Source organism: Hoplias malabaricus, chromosome Y (assembly GCF_029633855.1).
Source record: "Hoplias malabaricus isolate fHopMal1 chromosome Y, fHopMal1.hap1, whole genome shotgun sequence".
Taxonomy (NCBI): Eukaryota; Metazoa; Chordata; class Actinopteri; order Characiformes; family Erythrinidae; genus Hoplias; species Hoplias malabaricus.
Window position 1 is genome coordinate 68,799,256 of NC_089820.1, and position 23,875 is coordinate 68,823,130.

Sequence of the window (23,875 nt, forward strand, 5' to 3'; positions counted from 1 at the left end):
TCCAAGCCTGCTTCATAGCCCTGCCACTTAGCCCCATACCTCCGCTTTTTGCCGATGTCTCTGAATTTCCAGTTCTACCATAAATGATGAGGCATTTACATCCTAGCACCTGTGGCTACTACAAAATTGAATGTCGAACTGGACGTTTTGAATAAAAAGATGCCAAATAAGCAGCTTTGTATCACAGAGAGTTAGGAGTGGTTGATAATATATCATTACACCTTGTAACTCAGTTCGCAGGGGCAAGATAACACTTAAAACCCAGGGGTAGGTGTAAAGTTAGGAAATGGGATTCACCCTAAGTCTACAGGAGTCACACAGTAAAGAGATTTCTTTCTAAATGCTCTTTTACTGTTGCTTTAGAACTTGTCAGTACGCTTATCACCGTCTCTAATGAAAAATCCACTAGGGGAGGGGCCAAACCTATCCCAGGTTACAAACTATTCTGCCTCTTTGTTGTGAAGTTGTGCATTTCCACATTCCTCAAAAGTTGCACAGTATAGTTTCAAGTAAAGTTATATCTCATGTAAATTTCTTCTTTCTGTGACAGAATCAGTGGCTGGTGCGGAGCCCCATGCTCCAGAGGAGAGTTTATCATGTGATGGCAGCAGTGAGGAGGCAGTTGTATGTTTTGGGAGGAAACGACCTGGACTTTAATAACGACCGTATCCTCGTCCGCCACATAGACTCATACAATATTGACACAGACCAGTGGACACGCTGCAGCTACAGCCTACTGACTGGTACACACACACACACATCCCATATATACCCATACATACACACGACGCCCAGAGTGTAACCTATTTTTCCAAGATTGTAGACTCTCATTAGAATCAGTTACCACTTTGAACACAGTTGATATAATCTCTATTCGCTGCTCCCGAGCAGCTGCACATGATTTCAGGGTCACCATGCCCAGTGCCAAGCATGGGGCAGAGGGGTGTAAAGTCAACAAAGCTCTGGGCTGTGGAGCAGTGGCCCATCAGAAGCTGACCTCATTAATGCATGCATGTTATTCTCTCCAAACAGGCCAAAACGAAGCAGGCGTGGCCGTCCATGACGACAGGATATACGTGGTGGGTGGATATTCAATCTGGACAAATGAACCACTCTCCTGTATTCAGGTCAGTTTGGGTCACTGTGTTCTGTTCTTTATCGATGGACAATAACAAACTAAATAAAAAGCATGCTGTCAGTTTTCAGTGGAGAAACAATGTGGAAGGTGTAGCTTCTAATCCTCAGCACTCTCACTGATGGCAGCTTGCTGCACCTACACACACAAACATGCAATTTTTTTCTTTCCCTAGAAGACGGCCCAAACCTGTCAATACAGAATGGAAATAAAATAAAAATTGAATTAGCTCCGAAGTGTAACGCAAGGAAAAATCACTCTCAGAATGCTCAGTAAAGCCACACAAAGACAAAGCAGAGAACAACGCTGAACTCCTCACTTAAATACCCTCCAGACAGGTGTCTAATAAGTATTCCGGGGATACTGATTGGTGCGGGAGCTGCCCATGTGATCTCCTGATGTCTCCTGGGTATTGGAGTTCCTGTGACTTAGTTGGGCAGGGTCTCTAGACAACAGGACTCTTAAAAACATCTTTAAATAATTAAAAATAAATGACCAGTGATTATAGGGCTAATCACTGCACTTATTGAAAACGTCTAATGAATACTTTGAAGGACAATCACAATATAAACGAGTTATTGATGTGTGTGTTTGTGACAGGTGCTGGACGTGAGCACTAAAGGAAAGGAGGAAGTGTTTTATGGGCCGACTCTACCTTTCGCCTCTAATGGAATAGCAACCTGCTTTTTACCTGCGCCGTATTTCACCTGTCCAAACTTGCAGACCCTACAGATGCCCCACCACCGCATAGGAACTCTGTAACAGATACATACACAAACACACAAAGGTTTGTAGACACCGTTTATAATCAGTGATTTCAGCTACTTAAGGACCACTGTGAGTGTAATCTCTATAGAAAAGCTTAAAATGAATGGGTTGCTCTCGATATTCTGCACATGGATGTCATCCAGCTCAATGAAAAGCTTGAACTAGAGACAGTGGAACTGTGACCTGTGGAGTGATGGAGATTCAATAAGTCAGCGGTGAGTTGGAGTGGCAGAACCAGCCCTTGAACATCAGTACCTGACCTCTCCAAGGTTCATGTGACTGAACGTCCAGAAGAATTGGGAACATACACATGCACCATTTCTAAACAAAGAAGCGTCCTTAAGACGCCAAACATGTCATGGATGATCAACTCTTACATCTGTATCAAGTGGGAGAAGTAGATGTTTAGCAGGAGGCTGAATCTATAACGTCATCAAATTACGCCCTAAAAAAAGCCCTAAGTGCACTCTTTGAAGTGCACACTTGAAAAATGGAACTTTCTGGCCATTATTGGAAACACTTCCTGTTGCCCCAAGAGCACAGTTCCCACAATGAAGCGTGGTGAAGGCAGCATGATGCTTTGGGGATGATTTTCATAGGATTAAATTAATGATGGCTGGCACTAAGGGTGAATCCCACTTCTTAAATTTACCCCTACCCCTCATTTTCTGGTGTTATCTTGCCCCCTGGACATTGAGTTACATGTAGTGGTTAAAATCTCCCTCTATGAAACGAGGCGACCCTTCAAGAGCCTCGTACCTTGAGGTCTGCAGCTTTATCAGAGCTTCTGGATCTGGAGCTGAATTCAGCAGCTTTTTGTTTTAAACTTCCAGTTCCGCCTTAAACGCTGTAGTAGCTTAAGGCTCTAGAATGTAATTGCTTCAGAATTTAAGGTGACATAATGCACAGAAACTACATTAAAGTATGATACAAAAGATAACGAACAATGGATTTTGAATGAGAAAATACTGATATGTGTGGTTTCTTTGGTCACGTGTCATTTTTAACCCTAACACTTTGTTTGATAAGTCCCCCTAAAAAAATCTGTTTCCAGGGGCACACAGCCTTAAACCTCATCCCTACCCTCTTTCCCAACAAGAACGGAGACACTCCCACCCCCAGGCAAAACAGAGGGGTAGGGATAAGGGGTAAAATGGGATTCACCCTGAATACAGGGCAATTTATGAGGAACACCTTTTAACTCAATGGAGCTGGGGTAGTTTTGCCTTTAAGAATCGGCTAGATGTGCTAAGCTATTAGAGATTTACCACAAGAAATGCGCAGGTCTAACTGTGGCAAAAAGTGGCTCCACAGTGTTTTGTTTTGAATATTTAAACACACTATAGACAAGATATAAACACTCTACAGTTGCAGAGTGTAATTCACTTTTACAGCAGTGTCCTGAAATCAAGGGGGAGGGGTTACAGTGCAGTTTCTGCAGTGCTGAGCCCGAAGTAGCAACATCAGAGGCTCTGTTCTCTCCCGTTACAAGCGAGTGCAGCGTCACAATAATTTTGAAGCTGTAATTTTAAGGTAAAAATACTACAGTGTTTCTTTAAGTGTTCAAGGCCTCAGGCCTGAAAACAGAACCAACTCAGCTCATGCAATTTCTAACTCTGCAAGTTATCATCAAAAGCCAAAAAGTGCTTTATTTCCTGTTAAATTTCACAACCCTCCAAAACCCTTTACTTAATCTGGACCAAGTTTCCAAATGCAGTTACTTTTTCTACATTTTCCAAAGCTTTTTTTACATTCCTGTGTGAAACATCATGTAATCACAGTGTATTGTGGGTCGTAGCCTTCACCGTAGTGCGGTCTTGTGAGAATGGTGCATTGTACTCACAGGCGTCGTTGGTGAGCACCTCCGTTGGGGACGAGTACAGATACTAGGACATTTTTAACTTGTGACTGCAATGTGATCATCTCAACTGCTGTCTAATTTTGACTCAAAGTAATATATTCTCTCGTGCTTTTTTGCATTCTCTGGAAACCTGCAGCAAACTGGAGACTGTTACCCATTTCAGAATCCTAGTTCATCTCAATTTCAATGAGGTTTTGTATTAAATCTCAGGACTACTGCTGTGTACCTGAATGTGTCAGATTCTGAACATCACTGATGTACAGAAGCCTGAACTTTGCCGTCTGGAATGTTTAACACTTTTAATACTAACACTCTCCGGTCCTGTACTTGGAACTAAAGCTGTGGGTTCATGTTTCTTTTCCCAGCTTATTTCAATAAAACTCCACATTTATGCAATTCATAAATCTGTTGTGTGTTCTTCAATCTGTTACTGATCCGTGTCATGTTCTTCAGAGTCTTTCCTGGAGAGAAAAGCAACAATGTTGTGGCTGACTCTGATGAACTGCTGTTAAAAAGCAGTGGATAATTATAGTCAATATTAGGTATGTTATGATATATTTGGTATATATCATATCCATTCATATCATGGAGGGGGTACCAGTCCTTCACAGGGCAACACACACACTCACACCTATGGACACTGTGGAGACTGCAATCCACCTACCAACGTAGGAGGAGAAAATCCACGCAGACACAGAGGGAACACACCACACTCCTCACAGACAGTCACCCGGAGGAAACCCACACAGACACAGAGAGAACACACCACACTCCTCACAGACAGTCACCCGGAGGAAACCCACGCAGACACAGAGAGAACACACCACACTCCTCACAGACAGTCACCCGGAGGAAACCCACGCAGACACAGGGAGAACACACCACACTCCTCACAGAAAGTCACCAGGAGGAAACCCACGCAGACACAGGGAGAACACTATAACAATATTTGATTTAAAGATATGTTTACAAGTTCTTACACAAGTGGGGAAGGAAGGGAAGGATAAATTGAGAGCGAGAGCACAGGGAAAAAGAAATGGAAGAAGAGACTGTGGTGAAAGATTTTATTTTTCAATAAAGCCACTGAATTAAATTCCATATTAATTCATCAAGATATAATCAGTTACAAAACACACACAACTTGTACAGTATTTACATGAGGTCAGATGTCAGTCTTCTTCTAAACTGACCATCTCTGCCTTTCCAGCTTCTCCCAACAAACCCAACAGGGACTTATAGGCATTCCTAAAGAAAGACAGAAAGATGAGGAGAAATATATTGGAGAGATTAAAAAGAACACATACAGCTTATTATTATTATTATATTACTACCTGAGAGAAGTGTTCCTCCCGAGTCCTCTCTTCTGCTCTGTGTTTCTCAGACTCAGAGACAGAGATGGAATCAGACTGGACACAGTGGGTTGGCTGAGGACCGCTACTGTCTCCAACACGCCGTAAACCTGCTGCTCATACACACCTTCGTTCTCTTGTATAAACGTCCTATACACATACACAGCCCATTGGGTTACAATCAAAACAGCTGTGCCCCAAAATACATGCCAAGAAGCCGCTTCAAAAAATATCCAGTTATTTCAGAAAGCTTCTGATAGCAATGACTCAGCATCTTTAAATAATGAGATTTTCTCATGTTTTTTTACCGGAGAACTGTGATGATCTGCTCACACGGCTGATCTCTCGCTGCAGACAAACATCTCTCAACCATCAGCTGCAAACACTCTGCACTCAGCCGCTTCACTGCAGCAAACACACACACACTTAATACATGTCTTCAGATTACTTCCTAAATATTAACATGACATTTGTTTCACTGAATAATTCCTCTTTTATTAGAGCTTCAAAACTGATGGTAGTCCCTTGGTGGAGAAAATCTGGAGAAGGTTTTCAAACTGTTTTTTTATAATCCGGTCAATGAGTTTGGGATTTTAGGTGCCAACTGTTTTTGAAAATGTGTGTTTGTGTGTGTGTGTTCTCACCCTGGGGTTCGTTAACAAGCATTAGACAGCGCAGTGCCGGTGGAAGCGTAATGGTCAGGAGTTCAGGGTCAGTATCGTTATTCCTCCGCAGAAGCTCCAGTAAAAAGGACAACACTGCGGCCAGTCGAGGAGGGGGAGCATGGCCTTTAAACTGCAGAAAATTATCTCTAATACACCACCAGGAGGAAAAGAAAAAACAGAAGTAAGCGTGACACAGGTTTAAGAACAAGTTAAGTCTTCAGATAAACTTTAGAATCACCTCCTCCCAGAACATTTTTCAGATAATATTTGTATATTGTATTTGTTAAGCCTTGAATCAAAAGCAAGTCATCAACTCCAGATGTTGTTTTACATCCCTGCAGCCCCACAAATGTATTATTCTTTTTTTAATCATTGCCAATTTCCCACCATTCCCTAGGTTTCCCTCTTCTCGAGTCAGGAAGCTCCATCACATATTGCTGCTAATATTGTGGTTAAACTGTTCTAGTTAAACATCACTGGAGCTCAACACGCTTGAAGGAGAACACTAGCTGCTAATTCTGTTAGGTTAGATTAAAGACCCCCTGAGTTTGCTAACACCATGCTGAATTATGTGGGGAGAGGTAGGGTCATCCTACACACACAGACAGAGCGAGGACACCTGTTTATTGTTAGACCCTTGTTTACAAACGGCTGTGTTAGTATTTTTATTATGTAAATGAATGATGTGTACTACCTCAGCACCTGAAGGATAATTCTCCTAAGCAGTGCTCCTCTGGGAGTGGGCGTGATCTCACAGCCAGCTAACAGCACTGGGTGATTGGCTACTGCTCCTGCAGTGGGTGTGGCTGGGAGGAAGCGGCTCAGGTATTGGACGATAACATTACGGAGCTGCTGCCTCAAATAAACTCCCTGAGTCTGTGACACATTCGCAGCTACAGAGAGACCCTACGGAATACAAACACAAACCCTCACACACACCTTTCTACTTTAACTGCATTAAGCACAAAACAAGTCAGAAAAAGAACTCACTTTTCAATAATATAAAAAAAAAAAACAGTTAAATAAATTAATTAACCGGCAATTTAGCAATTTCACACAAGCCCCCCTCCAAATAAAAAAAACATGTCTCTTGAAGCTCTACTGTCAGTTCCACCCCTCACCTGAAGGTAGAGTGGCAGTGTGTCCCTGAGGGCTGAGAGCACCTGAGAGGGCGGGGCTTTTTCTTGCTGCAGCACTGAATGAGGGAGGAGAAGTACATCCACGATGCGCAGGAGCAGAGACTGGGCTTTATTGGTGGCCAACAGGGGGCTCCAATGCTTCACCACACAACCTGAGAACAAAGGCCTTATGTTTTTAAATATACTGAATCTCGTTTAAAGGAACAGGTGCTGAAACCGGTCGTTCTGAACAGGGCTGTTTAGACAGGGTAAGAAGAGGGCTGTGTTCTTTAATCCTTGTGGTATTTGTACAAAGCATAAAGACCCCAGAGGACAGTGCTAACTTGGGATAAGGGGTGAAATATGTCTCCTTTAAAGGGGTAATCAGTCATTTTCACCTGCAATAATCTTTCATTATATAAAGCAATTATACTCACACCTAGAGGCCTGAATGTGTCAGAGATTCTGCTGGGTGTGTACTAGCTGTGTAAAGGAGTGTGAATTTGTGTGTGAGACCCACCAAGTGTCCAGTAAGCGAGCTGAAGGCCTTCAGGGCTGCGGTTCACCAGATACGGTTTAATAAATTTCAGAACATCACCCACATATTCCAGAGCTTTACAAACCAAAGGGGAACGCTCAGACAGCAGCTGCAGACTGGAGTATACACGTCCTACAGACTACCACACACACACACACACACACACACACACACACACACACACACACACACACACACACACATCAGTACACTGCCAGACACAAAACAATGCTAAAGAGTAAAAAAAACGTGTTTTTTCATAATTTACTTAGTTGATTAAGTGATTCAGCCTCATAGTTTATACTAGGTTTGTGTGTGTGTGTGTGTGTGTGTGTTTTCCCACCTTGATAAACTGTAATAGAGCAGATTTAGGCTCCAGTTTTCCAGCTGTGAGCTGAAGACCTGCTTTCTGCAGCAGTGTGTCCACTTCTGGAAGTCGGAGCACCAGCCGGGTCATCTCTGATAACTGTGCATCCAGAATCTTTCCTACACACACACACACACACACACACACACACACACACACACACGGAAATGTATAGTGATGCACTGATCCGAGGGTTGTGATCAAGCATAAAAAAAATGGAGCAAAGTGTGTGAACACAAAGTAAATTGGACCTGTTCTGCTGTTGTCAGGAGTTGTGTGAAGATGCCGCTGCAAAACACAACGGATCCAGGCCCTCACACACAGAGCCTGCGCAGAACCAGAACTAGAACCGGAACTCATCCAGCCCACCATCTCTCTGCAGCACAGGAGAGGAGATGAAAGGTTAAAGCCATTGTTTCGTCACATGTCAAATTGACAGCTTTTCTCTTTTTGCCTTTTGAGTCACAAGAAAGACACATCAAGATAAAATCAGAAAGAACACAATTAATATAAAAGAAGGAAAAGGAAATGGTGAGGAAAAGGCCAAAGAAAAATATACCGAAAGGAATTAAAGACGGAAGTAAATTAAAACGTGGACGTGATTTACCCATTCTGCAGCAGGTGGCTGAGGAAGCTCGTTACCAGCAGGGGGCAGAGCATCTCGTCCCAGCCGAAGCAGTGCATTATGGACTGGAGTGGGTGGGGCTGGAGGTCCTGAGGAGCAGAGTGAGGCATGTCCAGAGCCAACAGAGTGAAACCTGAGGAGAATAAGACACAGGGATACCTTATACTGGTAAAATCATCACAGACGTTTTGAAGCAGCTCTTCTTTCTCCCCGTCTCCTAGTTTTTTAAACTTTATTAACTGACACAGGACAGAAAGGAACATAACTCATCACACCATATCTATTAAAGTTGTGTTATTTGAAGGAATCACTACAGTATTGCAGTCACACAGCCTTGCAGGTTTGGAGCATTTATTTATTTTTTCCCCCACTCTGACCTGCGGCTGCGTCTGCAAGCTGTTGCGGCGGAGTCTGAGAGAGCCTGAGGCTGCGCAGGAATGGGAAGAAATGAGTCCATAGAGCCACGGCCACAGCTAGGTGGCGCTCTTTCACCACGTTCAGAGGAGGAGCCCAAACGGGAAGATCAGTGGAACCCAGCTGATTAAACCGCTGCTGTACTCTCCTAGAGAGAGAGAGAGAGAGAGAGAGAGAGAGAGAGAGAGAGAGAGAGAGAGAGAGACAGGGAGAGAGAGTGTAAATCTTTACTAATCCTTATGCATTTATTTATTCATTCATACACCTATAGCCCACACTTATTTGGCGTGGTGATAAAAGGCAGAACAATTAATACATGGTTTATTGCACAGCCATATTATAAACACACACACACACACACACACACCTGCTCCTTCCAACATCTATTGATTAGTGTGTGAAATCATTAGGCTCCCTTCTGCAGAAGAATGACCCATTACACACACACAAACAAACACACACACACACACACCTCTTAATCCCACCTTAGCATCTGAGATCATGTTTATTCCTCTCATTAGAGAAATGCAGGGGAAAGAGAGGGAAACCCAACACATACTTGAAAATGAACATAAACATGAACAAACACGCATGACCCCATCACACATTATCTATTTATTTACAATACACAGACCTTTGAAGACTACAACCCACAATGCTGTATGGTGGGTTCATAAGGCAATGTGAACGTGTCCATTTCAGGACAGACTTGTTGTTATATTATTATTATAATTATTATTATTCATCCAATGCTTGAAAAGCATTATATTGTTAGTCCTCAGACTACCTCATATATCTTCTTCTTATTATTATTATTATTCTGTAATTTTCTGCAAGAGAAGGTTTGCATTTATGACATTTTCCTGCTGAAACAGGCCCCCTCAGTTTAATATTCAGTTTAGTGTTCTGTAGAGAACCATGAGCACTTCAAAAATATTTGCAGTCTTCAAATTTTTTGCATTGTGGAAGGGCTCTTCAGATCCATTAATGAATATCACCGCTGTCCAATGAGGAACATGTGTCTCTGTGTTTGTGGATGTTTAGTTTACTACATCATTTGAATACAGCAGCTGTCCTTCACACTGTGTGTAAATTTAATGAAGAATGGACCAATAGAAATCCTCCAAAATTACTCTGAAATAAATCTAAGCACCAAAGGCTTTGTGAAGGAACACAGCTCCCAACTCTGAACACTGTGTTTCTGCTTTTCCAAGTCTGTCTCTGCTACAGTCAGCGTTAACGTTTTGCAGCAGCCATAGGACAGAGGTCTCAGAGACACAGCACACATTCACAGCCTCTCTCTTTTTCTCTCTCTTCTTTCTGCCCACACTACTGTTTGGGAACGTTTGCCATACACATATGGATGTAAGTAGACATACACACACACACCCGGATTTGGGGGGTGAGGTGGGTGTGGGGGGGGGCAAGCAAGAGGGGAGAGCACAGTAGGAGAGAAACCTGATTAATCGATTACCGAGAACTCGATTAGTGTCTTGGCACACCGCAGGGGTCGCCACGACGACGACTCGCTCACCTCACTCACACACGGCATCGTGGTAGAGAATACAATGAGTGGAATTAGAGTGTGATTGGTTCGTGGCTGGTGTTGTGTGTGCGCGTGTGTGTCATTGGTCAGATTCAGTCAGCAACACTGTGTGCCCCGGCAGCTAATTTGCCTAAAGCTTTCAGCAGCTTAAATTTACACACTGCTGTAATTACTCATTAATCGTGTCAGTGAAAACGCATTAATTTCAGCCACGGCGCAAAAGCGGAGCAGAAATTAAGAGTAATTTGAGGGGACGGATGGACAGGTGGTGGCCTTCTTAAACCGGGTTCATGTGTGTGCACATATGGGTGTGTGTGTGTGTGTGAATCACAAACTGTCCGGCTGTGTCTTATCAGCTATTAATAAGCTAATGAATGGCCTCCAACCCAAACACACAGGGAACATGCTCAGCAGAGAAGAGTTACATTAGCGAAGCTGAATCACTCCTGAGGGAAATGAGTTCTCTGTTAAGATTTCCGGATTGTGTAAATTAATACAGCACAAACACATGTATCCAAGTACCTATAAATACAAAAAATGTGTAGTAAAACATACAGTAAATATGTTATAGTAGCATTTGGTTTTAATAAAATTATAAGTGTATTCATACATTTTGCCCTGAAAAAACAAACAAGGGTGTTTTTCCTTTATGTTTTAAACAATGACACGTTTTGTTTTCTTTTAAAAAGCACTTTATAGTTAGGATTATTAAAGTTAGGATTAAAGAATCTTAAAACTACAAGAAAAAGGAACTCGGGTGCTCTCTCTGCGACCCATGGGTGTAAGATACACCATTGTCCCAGCGATGAACTCACTGTCTTGCTATCACACACACACACACAAGCTTCTCTACACTCTGTCCTTTTCACGTAGTCTCCTGACAGTGTCCCTTCCATTCCTTCACACTCAGTTTCTCTCTATTACACACACTCTGGCCTTTTCATAGTCCCTCTCTCACACACTCACACACACACATACCATTGAAATTCAGTTTTCTGCCAACACCTGCACGGTATGACCCAGGGGCCACAGGCTCTCAGACACACACACACAGAAGCCTTGGGACCTTGAAACACAGGCATTCTCTCTAACACACAAACTATTACTGCTGCTACAAACGGAAGAAACTATTCACAATGCAGCCTTTGTGACCTTGAAAGAAAGACAGCAGAAATTTTGGAGCCTACCAGGGCCACACGGGACCAAACCAACAGATCCAGTGACTGTGAGGTCAGCAGTGCAACTGGAGACAAGTCTGTGTGTGGTCAACCAAATAACGCAGTGAAAAATCAAAAAACAACTGATAAAGAGGGGGCTGTGTGTGTGTTGGTGTGTGTATACCTCAGCTGTGTTAATGCCGTCTCTAGGAAGTTCAGTGCAGTGTGTAGCTCAGAAGTGCGGCAGGCGGGAAGCAGAAGGCTGAAACCTTCACCCAGCAACGCTTCCTCGGACTGGCAGAGGGTGGTGCTGGTTTGCCAGAGCTCGGCCGCTCCATCCAAGTATGCTGAGAGGGGGCGCCAGAGGGCAGTGCGGCGGCTTGGCTCCGTGGTCTTCAGGTAGAACTCCCGCGCTGCAAGAGTGAAGGCGGAGGACAGCTTGGATGCAAGCGGTGCCAAGTCCAGGCCTTTCTCTCCGAACAGCAGCAGAATCGCCAGCTGCCCTCGCCATTGCAGCGCACACACGGCTGGGTTCAGCGAGCTGGGCATCGAACCCGGTTTGGAGCTCGGCCCCAGCAGGTTTAGCAGGTCACTTGCTCGCCCTGCCACGTCCTCCAGGTCCCCACACTGCGCCAGAACCATAAACAACAACAGGAAGTGATGCAATCCTGTCTCGGACAACTCCGCCATGCGACGAGAGTGGAACTTAGAGTAGATTCTGGAGAGAGAGAGAGAGAGAGAGAGAGAGAGAGAGAGATTGTATGCAGTGTTATGATTCTACATTTAACTTCATATTTTATTTAATGCATTTGTGTCTAAGCCTAAGATATCGTTCTTAAAGATGTCATTTCCAGACAAATATTTATGAATTATGCTAATTAGTAGACACAGAGACTGGGGTTATGAGAGAGAGAGAGAGAGAGAGAGAGAGAGAGAGAGAGAGAGAGAGAGAGAGAGAGAGAGAGAGAGAGAGAGAGAGATGTATGTGTGCATCTGAAAGCGCTGTATGATATCCTCCAGGGCAGTATTGCAAAATGGCTGTAAAGATCATGTTAAATGTCAAACACACACAAACATACACACACACACACACAAACACACAGTTGTAACGCTGTCATTGGCTTGCACAAAACACACACAGCAGCATAGCACAGAAATCAATGACCCCCTGTGCCTTCCAACAATTCTATGTTTTCCCCAAAACACTCTCTCTCTCTCTCAGACACACAGAGACACACACACACACTGTGACCCTGTCACCCATCGCCTGCTGGTATTTGGTAGAAAATTGTTTGTTGTTTTTCTTCTTTGGAATAAGTTTGAAGCTCGTCTTGTTGTGTTAACATTTCAGCAGAACCACACAAACAGAACCAGTGTTCTATTCATTTCTATTACACGTTATCAGTGTTATTCCCCTCCGTAAATCTCCAAAGGATATGTTCAGACAGCACAGACAGGCTGTGCCTCTAAGAAAAGAGCAGTTAAATGCATTCACTTAATTTCATATTTATCTCTGTGTTGGAACAGAAAGAATGATGATTCTGTAGAGCCGTGGGTCCCAATGTGGAGGGCTGTTGCAGAGGGGGATGAGACGCAGCATCCATGTCACTTGTAATAATTCCACTCTAAAAGTGATTTATCAGAAATTTATATTTATCAGAAGTTTTATATGAATTCAAATGTTTATAATTGATGTCGTTCTCAAAAATATGGGAACCACTGCTGAAGGTGGATATGAGGAAGTGGACGCTCAGTTTCTAAGACCTGCACTTTGGGGGTATTTAAATTCTACTTATTTAAAAAAGCAAGGATTGGAAAAGCAAAATGATTTAAAAAAATGCCCATTGCTCAAAGAGAACCACTGCTTTGGGCTGGTTCCTCCTACTGGGGCCCCATGGCCCTGTGTGTGTGACAAAATAAATCTGGATAATGACTTCCCTATGTCTGGAGCGTGCTCAGACACACGACAGACATGAAGGCTAATTAGCTAATGAGCGTGGTGGTTAATTCGGTTTCCCAGCCACCGTGGAGCAAGAGCTGGCAGAAACCGGACTGGACTGGGCCAAACACACACACACACACACACTTATATTAATAAGCCCAGCAGGGAGCCCGTATGTGTGAGTATATATATTTGTGTGTGTGTGTGTGTGTGCGCGCGCGTCTGTCTTCATTCTCCAGGAATCTGTAGCATCTGCTCATCAGAAAAAAAAAAACTGTCCAGAAAAAACAGGTGGCCAAATAAACAAACAAAAGACAAACAAACAAATACAAACTATGCTGGGAGCTCCTCACTCATGAACTCCTGGAACTCTATATGACTATTCTTCACCACAGGACACACACCCTACCTGCCCTAACTCTAACCAGTCATTCTCCCTGCTGAGACAGACCAGAGAGGGGCAGGCGGGAGACAGAAAGTGTGGGGAGTGAATGGTGAATAATAGAGAGAGAGACAGAGAGAGAGAGAGAGGTGAAGAGGGATAGAGAGGGGTCAGCAAGGACATTGCTAACTTGGAAAAGAATAGACTGAAGAGAAAGAGAAAATAAGAAAAAGAGAAGAGAAGAGAAGCAGTATGAGTTTATTCCAACCAGTCAAAATAAACTGAATGAAATATTGAACTCACCTGCCCTTAATTTGTCTCCATGCTGCTCCAGGTGCATTTTCCTTACTGAGGTGTAGCGCTAACACGCGCAGGAAGATGAGGAAGGAATTAGCCGTGCGGTACAGCTGAGCATGGCTCGCAGAGGTCACGAGGTCATGGCTGCAACAGCTTTTACTCTGCTCCAGCAGGGTCAGGGGAGTGGAGCTAATGCTTCCCAAAACGGACACGCCCAACCACGGCACGGTGAATGATCCGTTCTGGTTCAGAAAGAAGCGAGATACAGAACTTGATGAACATTACACAGTCAAAAGTGTCAGCTCATCCAACGCTGCATCTAAAATGAACGGAATTAATCATGAGTTTGAAGGATGCTTTAGGCCTACACTACTCTACATGCTTTGGTCCATGGTACCTGCCGTGTTTACCATGCAACAGCTCCCTGACAAAATGTAGCCAGTGATGTGACACAACAGGGTTTGGAAACCAAATCAACCGAATAAGTAAATTTAAGTGTTGTTTACTTATTGTAAATTCGCATGCTGTTGTCTTTTTTTTTGTTCAAAGAGATCAGAGAGATAATTCATTCATTCATTATCTGTAACCCTTATCCAGTTCAGGGTCGCGGTGGGTCCAGAGCCTACCTGGAATCATTGGGCGCAAGGCGGGAATACACCCTGGAGGGGGCGCCAGTCCTTCACAGGGCCACACACACACACCTACGGATACTTTTGAGTCGCCAATCCACCTGTGTTTTTGGACTATGGGAGGAAACCGGAGCACAAGGAGGAAACCCACGCGGACACAGGGAGAACACTGCACACTCCTCACAGTCTCCCAGAGGAAACCCACGCAGACACAGGGAGAACACCACACTCCTCACAGACAGTCACCTGGAGGAAACCCACACAGACACAGGGAGAACACACCACACTCCTCACAGACAGTCACCCGGAGGAAACCCACGCGGACACAGGGAGAACACACCACACTACTCACAGACAGTCACCCGGAGGAAACCCACATGGACACAGGGAGAACACACCAACTGCTTACAGACAGTCACCCGGAGGAAACCCACGCAGACACAGGGAGAACACACCAACTCCTCACAGACAGCCACCCGGAGGAAACCCACGCAGACACAGGGAGAACACACCACACTCCTCACAGACCGTCACCCGGAGGAAACCCACACAGACACAGGGAGAACACACCAACTCCTCACAGACAGTCACCCGGAGGAAACCCACGCGGACACAGGGAGAACACACCACACTACTCACAGACAGTCACCCGGAGGAAACCCACATGGACACAGGGAGAACACACCAACTGCTTACAGACAGTCACCCGGAGGAAACCCACGCAGACACAGGGAGAACACACCAACTCCTCACAGACAGCCACCCGGAGGAAACCCACGCAGACACAGGGAGAACACACCACACTCCTCACAGAACGTCACCCGGAGGAAACCCACACAGACACAGGGAGAACACACCAACTCCTCACAGACAGTCACCCGGAGGAAACCCACGCAGACACAGGGAGAACACTGCACACTTCTCACAGACAGTCACCTGGAGCGGGAATCAAACCCCCTGGAGCTGTGTGACTTCGACACTACCCGCTGCGCCACTGTGCTGCCCATCAGAGAGATCAGTATTGTTTTTTTCTTTCCTTGTTGCAGCATCTAGTTCTCACTGGATCCTTTTGTCAGCCACAGATCCAAAAAGAATTTGAAAAGACCCCGGCATAATTTTACAAGCTGCCGTCGTGAGTCGGATAAAAACAAATGTGGTCACTACTGTAGCTTGGAGATTTTACATATGGCGAGTTTGACCTGAACGTCTGCATTGAGTCATGAAGTGTGACAAGTCTCTGCAGCCAATCGGAGGTCTGCAAGGATAATATGTCATGTTTTAATCCTCACTCGGCTCACTTGAAACCACGAGCCAGAAGGTACCAAATAGTGCACGGCTCCAGGTACCAAATTTGACTAATGGAAAAGCATAAAATCTGAGTAGAGTCGAGTCGAGTCTGTACCATGCATTGGAATGGTACACGCCATTAGATTATGAGTTGTTAGTCATCACATCAACCCACAAGGTCCTGAGGACAGATCCAGTGCTCCACATCACAAGGCTGGGGGATTTACATCTCTATAGCTGATGTTTGAGTTTGGTATTGTGACCTTAAAAATGTCTGTTTCCAAAATGGGTGCACATTAAAATAGCAGAATACGTTTGTTATAAGGGGTTATATTTTGGACATAGGGGGTGTGATAGCAGGACAGAAACCTGGCTGTTGTTAAAATGATGACTCACCAGGTTTTTGCTGTAATATTCCCACAGTGTGTTTACAGCACTGACATTGGAGCCCCATATTAAACTGAGAGAGAGACAGCAGTGAACATGCATCCGGACCTGCTCCTCCTGTAGAGCTGCCTAAAACACACACACACACACACACACACAAAGTCAAACTCAAAGGCAGCCTTAAGCCATTTAAATAAGCAACTAAAAGAGACATATAATGAAAATTAATCACTGAGTGTATTAAAGCATTAATTTATTAATCTGAAAAAATGGGATAAAGACAAGTCTTGTATGGAGAACAGGCAATGCAGAATTGTCCTAAATCCTCATCTGACTGTGCATTTACAATGCTCCTGCTTGGCAATGCATGTGAACACATACCCCCAGCTTCAGCTGGCTGCATGTGGGCGTGATCCAGTTGAAATCCTGGCATCATCCAATTGAAATCATGTTCATTTTGAATACAGAAAGACTGCTTCACACACTGCATTGTAGACACATCACTCAAACACCAGCTCTCTTCTCACTGGTTAGGCACACTCTGTTTGCCAGATTATTTTGCATAAAATTCAGCCCCAATCAAATGGACAGGACAGATCATGCAACACAAAAATGCAGCTGACGGAGCAAATCACTCCCATTGAAAAAGAATGGGATCCACTACGGTGGAATGCTATGTCGGACCAGTGTAAATGCCCTGTGAGTGTGCAATCGCAGCACTAGACCAACATTAATGCAAGAGGGCAAGATGGGGTTAAATGGAGGGAGAAAAACAAAAAAAAAAAAAGAAATAAAAATAGAGATTAAATATGGCAAAAACAAGAACAAAAATAATCAAGTAAAAATGACTAAAACCCAGTGTTTCTGCTCCTTGCAATTTACTGTGGGGCGCCTCGCATTTGGAGTAAAATGAGGCTCATTCTTGGACGCTGAATCTGCCGTTCTCTCTTTAGACAGGGAAAGAAAAATGCTGTTGTCTGATTCTTGCTCTATTTTGACCAAAGCATGTCAAAGTGGTTTTTTAAAACCCAGGAGACAGTGTAAACTTATGAAAAAAAATGGGTTTTTGATGTCCCCTTAAAAGTTCTCTTCTCCAAATGAAAGCATTTAAACACACACCGCACCTTCACGTCACAGCTGGATTTCAACAGTTCCAGCACAAAACTCCAGTTATCCTCCAGCTGTTTCTGAAAGACAACATCAACAACAAAAAAAACAAACAAATAAGATGTTGACCCCCTTTATGAGCATTAAATCTGGGAGTCTGGCGAAAGAAAATAGTGAGCATGTCGATTGTGTGTTCAAAACCAGATTGTTTGGTGAGATGTATTCAAATGAATAGTAGAGTATGATGTCACACCTCCTTTTCTATACTCCCGTTGCGGCTGTACATGCCAAGCTGGGCAAGGTGAGTGATTAACCACCAGGCGAAACCCAGAGGATCCTTACAGTGAGCTTGGAGGCTGGGGTCATGCTCGCCTGTTGGCGCACCCTTCAGGAGAGTCTTTAGCAGCGCATTCACATAGCCCCAAAAAGACTGGAAATAAGTAAAATAAAGGAGGAAATAAGTACAGAACATTGGAATAATTGTAATGCCGGTGCTATATGCGTGTTTATGTTGTACCTGCGTGTGCAGGGTTTTTCTCCTATATTCTAGCAGGTGAATAAGAAGGATCCACAGTTCTTTGGTACAGATGCAGTGGAAATGGTGACTGGTCAATACTTCAGTGGGTCGAACCTAAATGAAAAAGAGGATAAGTTAAATGCTCCCTTTTAATGGCTTTTAGTCAAGTGAACAGTGAGGCACTGGATGTGGCAGAGAACCCAGTTCCAATGCTACACAGTCCACTGCTGGGGTGCTGTTTCATAAGCCATTAGCCCTTTCTTGTCCACGCACGTTATGACCTCAGGAACCTCAGCACAACTCCCTACAGTGTCCTATATCTTTTAAGGGAGTTCTATGCTGATTATGTAAACTGTGTCTTCACTGGTAGAAAAGAAGCTTCAATTTGGAAAGTAATTTTTTTAGCAAACCATCAAACACCTTGTTGTACTTGTTCATGGCCAGAGTTATGAGGTCACTCAGAAGGTTGTTGAGATGGTCTTCAAACAGGCTGACGTTGGTCAGGGTTTCTCCAGTTAGATTCACAAACTGTTGCGCATATACCACCTGACCTACAGGGGGCAACACAAAGGAGAAACTGTACCTCTAAAATTCAACCTGCAGATTTAGAAATGAAAAGGAATAAAATGACCTGACCTCATTCTTACGGATTTTTCCCTGTTTATTAACAACAACAACAAAGTTATCAAATGTCTAAGTCTTATTAATAAACACTTTATTTATTTGTTTATAAAACATCCTTGAGCATAAACACAGGCTAAATTTAACACCAATATTTAAAGGCTCTTATTTGCTCCAAAATAGAAATCAGAGACAATACTATAATGATATAATTTGCACATTATTATCGGTAGATGAAACATTATTTAATAGCTTTTACCCATCATCCTTTGTCCCAGGAGGTGCAGTATCTCCAGCACGGCCCAGTGGGCGTCCAGGTGAAGGTGTAGCAAATGCCAGGATGGAGGAAAAAGCTAGAGAAAAGTAACTGGTTAATCTCTAACTTCTTGTTTTTAAACATTCATAGATAAAAACATTCAACTGTTCTCACACAAATTTAAACAAATTTTCTTATGGAGCTCACGTCGTAACGTCATAACCTTAAACAGAGATGTAATTTAAAATATATATCAATATATATATTTTTATATTGGCTATATTTTATCTAATCAATCAATTATGTAACAGTTTATGATTTTGATTTATAGCGGATCTCTAGCTGTAAAATATCTAATCTTTATGCTGCTTTACTTTTCCCTGGTGGTGGATGGTCAGTGAACTCTGGACGTTAGCTGGAAGGTCTCGGAGTCGGCCGATCAGCAGTGTGACGGCAGATAATTCCTCAACTAGAGTGGAAGGTAGCTGAGATTCAAGCTCAGAGAACGGATGAATAAACTCTTCACCTACAGCCTGAGGAACCTCCAGGAACCTGAGTAGGAGGAGATGATATTATAGAAATAAAATGTATAAGATATAAACAGCAAATAACAACAAAGGAGGCACTTATAATCTCCAACTTTGCAAACATACTTTAAAATAGATCATTAAAATATTAACTAACTTAGATTTCATTCTAGAGAACCTTACAATAACGGTGAATGGAACAAGACATTCATTCATTGTCTGTAACCCTTATCCAGTTCAGGGTCGCAGTTCCAGGGAGCCTACCCGGGATCACTGAGCGCAAAGTGGGAACACACCCTGGAGGGGGCGCCAGTCCTTCACAGGGCGACACACAATCACACATTCACACTTTTGAGTTGCCAATCCACCTACCAATGTGTGTTTTTGGACCGTAGGAGGAAACTGGCGCACCCGGAGGAAACCCACACGGGAGTGACTTTGTGTAGGCTCCGGGATCAAGAATGAATGAATTAATTAATCATTAATTTAAATCTTTACCTGTGAATAAAAACTTTAATGTAAGCGAGAAACAGCACACACTGCTTTCTCAGCTCCTCAGCTTCATAATGCAGACCACTGGCCTGACCTGGAAGAACAACAGTGTGTTTACTGTAAACTTCCTATTAATACACTTGCTTCCAGAAGTAATGATGGATGGGCAGCAATTAGAATTTAGTTGTCCACCTCTGTAAACAAACAATGACCCATGTGGAGAGGCACTGATTATATACTGTGTTATAAAGCGTTTATAAACTGTTTTACATTACAGACGATAAGTTGAAATACACTACTCACCAAAGTCATGCGAGCTGGACTGTACAAGTGTCTCCAGTCTGTAGACATTTTGTCTGAAACAGTGGACAGATTGTGAAATTAACAAACTCCTCACCGTCAGCAGACAGTGTGGCCAAAATCCAAAAACACGCAATCTGTACACACACACACACACACACACACACACACACCTGAACAAGCCGAACAGAAGTTTAGTGGACTCCACCAGTGCTGTCTCTGTGCCCCACGGGAAGCCAAACATTTCCACAGTATCCATTTCAAAATCTGTAGGAGATGGGTCCAGCTTCAATAGCAATCTGGAGAAAAACAAAGGAGATTAGACTGTTTCAAACAGATGAATGATGGAGATTGATCTCTAAAACAGACAGTTTGAAACAGATGGATGGACTATAAACAGATATATTTTGAGATAAACTTCATAAATGATGTAACGTCTGAGTTTTGTTGATTTTCTACAGAGAATACACTTCTGTGCACTTGAATTTTTTTAATGAAGAAATCTTCATTCCACACACTTCAGAAAAGAGAATTTATTAATTAATACAAAAACAATGAAGCATAATTCCACACTTTTGAATGTTTTGTGCTTAGAAATCATGAAGAACGTACTTCTAAAAAGCATTATAGGTATGGGCCGTCAGATCAAATCCCTGTATCCTCACAATTTTAATTGTAAAAATGTAAAAAGTGTTTTTCAGCTCATTCTTCCCCAATTCAACAGGTCCTTCGTCATGACATTTTAGCAGTTGGGGTTTTTACATTATGTTGAAACATTAAAACAACTTTAGAGCAATGATAACCTCAAAAACAGTCCTAAATTAAAGCCGACACACCTCTTCAACACTCCTCTGCTGATGTATCCGTCTGAGGGCAATGTGTGTGCATTGTCTCGTCCTGGTTCATACACACAGGTGAAACACGGCAGTGGTGCGGCCGGTTCACATGCATCCTCCGACAGGAACGGAGAGACCGGGGGAGTAAGTGACTGGCTGAAATCATCCTCCATCACTCGGCTCCAACACACTGCAGGAAAATAAACCATAAACACACCACAAGGGGGATTCCAGCTCATTTATCAGTTTAACAGCATCCCAAAGGTATTAATAATTCATAATGAATTAATCAATTTGGCCAAAAGAGTGTACAAAGCTTAATGGACCCAGAGTAAACATAAGCTCGGACTAAGAGATTCTAAACCTATGCACTAAACATATTTTAACCAACACCAACCCCATCAACGAGACCCACTTCATTCAGGCACTAAAACGCAATTTAAATTTCCGTCAACGTATTGGCACTTAAATGGAATTTTACAATAATAAAGTTTAGTAATGTGTTTCACTACTTATCAGTGGTAACTATTACTTATTCCTCAATTTAAATATTTTCCATTTTATTTATGTAGTTCCTACCCATTTCTCTCGAAGACCAACCAAGTAATCAGTAACAAATTACAAAAAAGAACAAAAATGAATAAAGATATGGAGCCCTGCTGGTTACACCCCTTCAAAATATGTTTAAATTATCAAACATCTTAAAAAGGCGTGGGAACAAGTTATTTATCTCGTTCCCAGGCCTTTTTAACTCGTTTACACATATAATAAAGTTATTCGCATGTGAATAAAAAGCTCAATAATTACAAAGAAATGCAACGTTTTATTGATAAACTCTCGTTTGTCATACACTGAATCAGGCTTAACTAAGGGTTAAACACGTTCAAATTTTTCACTGATGTTTCTGCCACATGTTCAAAGACTTAAATACACTCAGAGGTCCATACAAATGTACAAAATCTAATTTAAAATCATTATCTATTGTGTCATTACGCAGTAAACATCAACATTAAACTCACCTCTTTCAGCTGACTACACTCCCGCGCTACGGAGAAACACTCAGTGCGCATGCGGACACTTACGTCACCACAAACTCCTGCGATATAATTGGCCAGAAGTTCCTAAGATGGCCTGGGTGTATGGGGTTTTGACCAATCAGAGCCGAGGCGCGGAGTCTGAGACTCGAACTCAAATCGCTCCGTGCTCCCTTCGTAGTGTATGAGAGGAAGGACGCATCCCAAGTGGATTTCTATTAGAAATTATAATTCTACAGAAGTGTAGAAGTGGATTTCTCGACCTAACTAGTGCCCTACATATGCATGAGAAATCCATTTGACAGCGTCCCGCGACAAAAACGAAACATAAAACAAGAAATGTCTCCATACTGCCCAGTGCACTGCATACGTCACAGACTTATTTGTACTATTACATTTCCAAACGGGAGACTTAATTACAAATATAGGCGATTTATTGAACACATAATGACCTATAAAAAAGTTAAAATACTTTAGAGAAATGCCAGCACACCATGAAGATTCGTGTTCCTGCATATGCTTATGTTAAACCATTGACAATATCCAATAAAAAAAAATGTGTTTTGACATCACAAAAAATGGAGGGTGGTGGCAAAGAGGTTCATGTGTCCCTGGCACTCAGCTCCAGCCTGGGTGTCTCTGACTTTACATCTACAAGGTGGACCAACGAGGGAGGAGTGTGTGGTGTCCTGTGATGAGTTCACATATGAAGGTTTTGTTGTTGCCCAAAGGGATAGTACAGCCATATATAAACAATAATACAGTTAAAATAAGCATAAACCAGAAAATGTGCATTTCTTCAAGAAAATGGCTGAACAGGAATGGTTTTACATTAAAATGGCAGCTTCAAAATAATTATGCTGCTCCACTGACCTGTAATAAAGAGAATAAAGCCTCTGTAGATGCTATTTTGAGCTCAGCACTGCAGAAACTGCACTATGCAACTATAGGAGGAGGGTAAAAAACCGCCCCCATCTCTCCCGTCCCTCTTGAGTTCAGGACAGTTTTGTAAAACTGAGTTACACACTACAAACTGTAGGGGGAGTCTGGAACCAAATATGGGTTCCAAGGTATGGACGAGGCATTTCAGACTGTTGCTATGCAGCACTATGATGAAACTGTTGGTTTTGCTACCTTATTTCAGGATTTTTCTGTAGTGTTGCTAAGTTGGTGCTGTGATGTGGCCAATGTGCTTCTAGATGGCTGATATGTTATAGCTACCAAGTGATTTCTATGATGAATGCTAAGGTATTTCATGTGGCTGCTATAATTGCTATGGTATTTCAGGTGGTTGCTAAGGTTCCCCAGATATTTACCAACTTGTTGCTAAGTAGATGCAATGGTGTTGCTAATGCGTTTCTAGGCATTTGACATTGTATCCCAATTGGTCATTAAGGCAGTTAGTACTATAGAGTGGTTGCTATGGTATTTCAGGTAGTTTCCATGTTCCCAGGTGGTTGTTAGGGTGTTACAAACAAAAGTGGTTGCAAACATCAGGTATAAATTATATATATTGGACACTATATATACACTATAGATGCTTTGCAGAGAGCAGCAGAAATGATAAATTGTGTCATTATGTATGTTTGATAATTAAAATATTTATTTATTTACTTTTAGCAAACAAAGTATATAAATATAAATGTTGAAGTACATGGGAATAAAATTCCCAGAAATGTATGGCAAATTTCTTTGCCTTGAGGCAGCTTAAAAAAACA

General features: G+C 42.7%; 2 protein-coding genes across 3 annotated transcripts in view; one reads left to right on the forward strand and one right to left on the reverse strand.

The window, feature by feature from the left end:
- The window catches only part of LOC136678344 (kelch-like protein 32), a 17,621-nt gene extending 13,482 nt beyond the window's left edge, over positions 1-4,139 (forward strand). The window contains exons 9-11 of the mRNA XM_066656368.1: positions 551-743; positions 1,033-1,127; positions 1,736-4,139. Coding sequence (XP_066512465.1) covers positions 551-743; positions 1,033-1,127; positions 1,736-1,897 — 450 coding nt within the window. The 3' untranslated portion in view covers positions 1,898-4,139. The remainder of the gene's footprint in view (positions 1-550; positions 744-1,032; positions 1,128-1,735) is intronic.
- A 714-nt stretch (positions 4,140-4,853) lies between these two features.
- Positions 4,854-23,140, reverse strand: LOC136679335 (protein MMS22-like). 2 transcript variants are annotated; one of them, XM_066657798.1, is made up of 25 exons: positions 23,031-23,140; positions 21,124-21,313; positions 20,461-20,586; positions 20,291-20,343; positions 19,994-20,081; positions 19,343-19,520; positions 18,972-19,065; positions 18,512-18,642; positions 18,092-18,205; positions 17,828-18,004; positions 17,592-17,654; positions 16,477-16,596; positions 14,171-14,406; positions 11,728-12,261; positions 8,804-8,988; positions 8,409-8,559; positions 8,053-8,177; positions 7,778-7,920; positions 7,417-7,573; positions 6,900-7,069; positions 6,473-6,684; positions 5,758-5,924; positions 5,422-5,518; positions 5,096-5,263; positions 4,854-5,009 (listed from the first exon to the last, which is right to left on the reverse strand). In XM_066657798.1, the coding sequence occupies exons 2-25, from the start codon at positions 21,294-21,296 to the stop codon at positions 4,934-4,936; spliced, it is 3,738 nt and encodes a 1,245-aa protein (XP_066513895.1). In that variant the 5' UTR covers positions 21,297-21,313; positions 23,031-23,140; the 3' UTR covers positions 4,854-4,933. The 2 variants fall into 2 exon arrangements, with proteins under 2 accessions (XP_066513895.1, XP_066513894.1); XM_066657797.1 differs by lacking the exon at positions 23,031-23,140 and adding an exon at positions 22,143-22,278.
- Between the last annotated feature and the right edge of the window lie 735 nt (positions 23,141-23,875).

Excerpts from the sequence above, each read along its gene's own strand:
- LOC136679335 (XM_066657798.1), bottom strand. The coding sequence starts at position 21,296 with ATGGAGGATGATTTCAGCCAGTCACTTACTCCCCCGGTCTCTCCGTTC. Across the intron at positions 17,655-17,827 it reads ACGGGAGTATAGAAAAGGAG|AAACAGCTGGAGGATAACTG; the intron begins GTGTGACATCAT and ends GTTGTCTTTCAG. Across the intron at positions 5,010-5,095 it reads GGGAGGAACACTTCTCTCAG|GAATGCCTATAAGTCCCTGT; the intron begins GTAGTAATATAA and ends GTCTTTCTTTAG.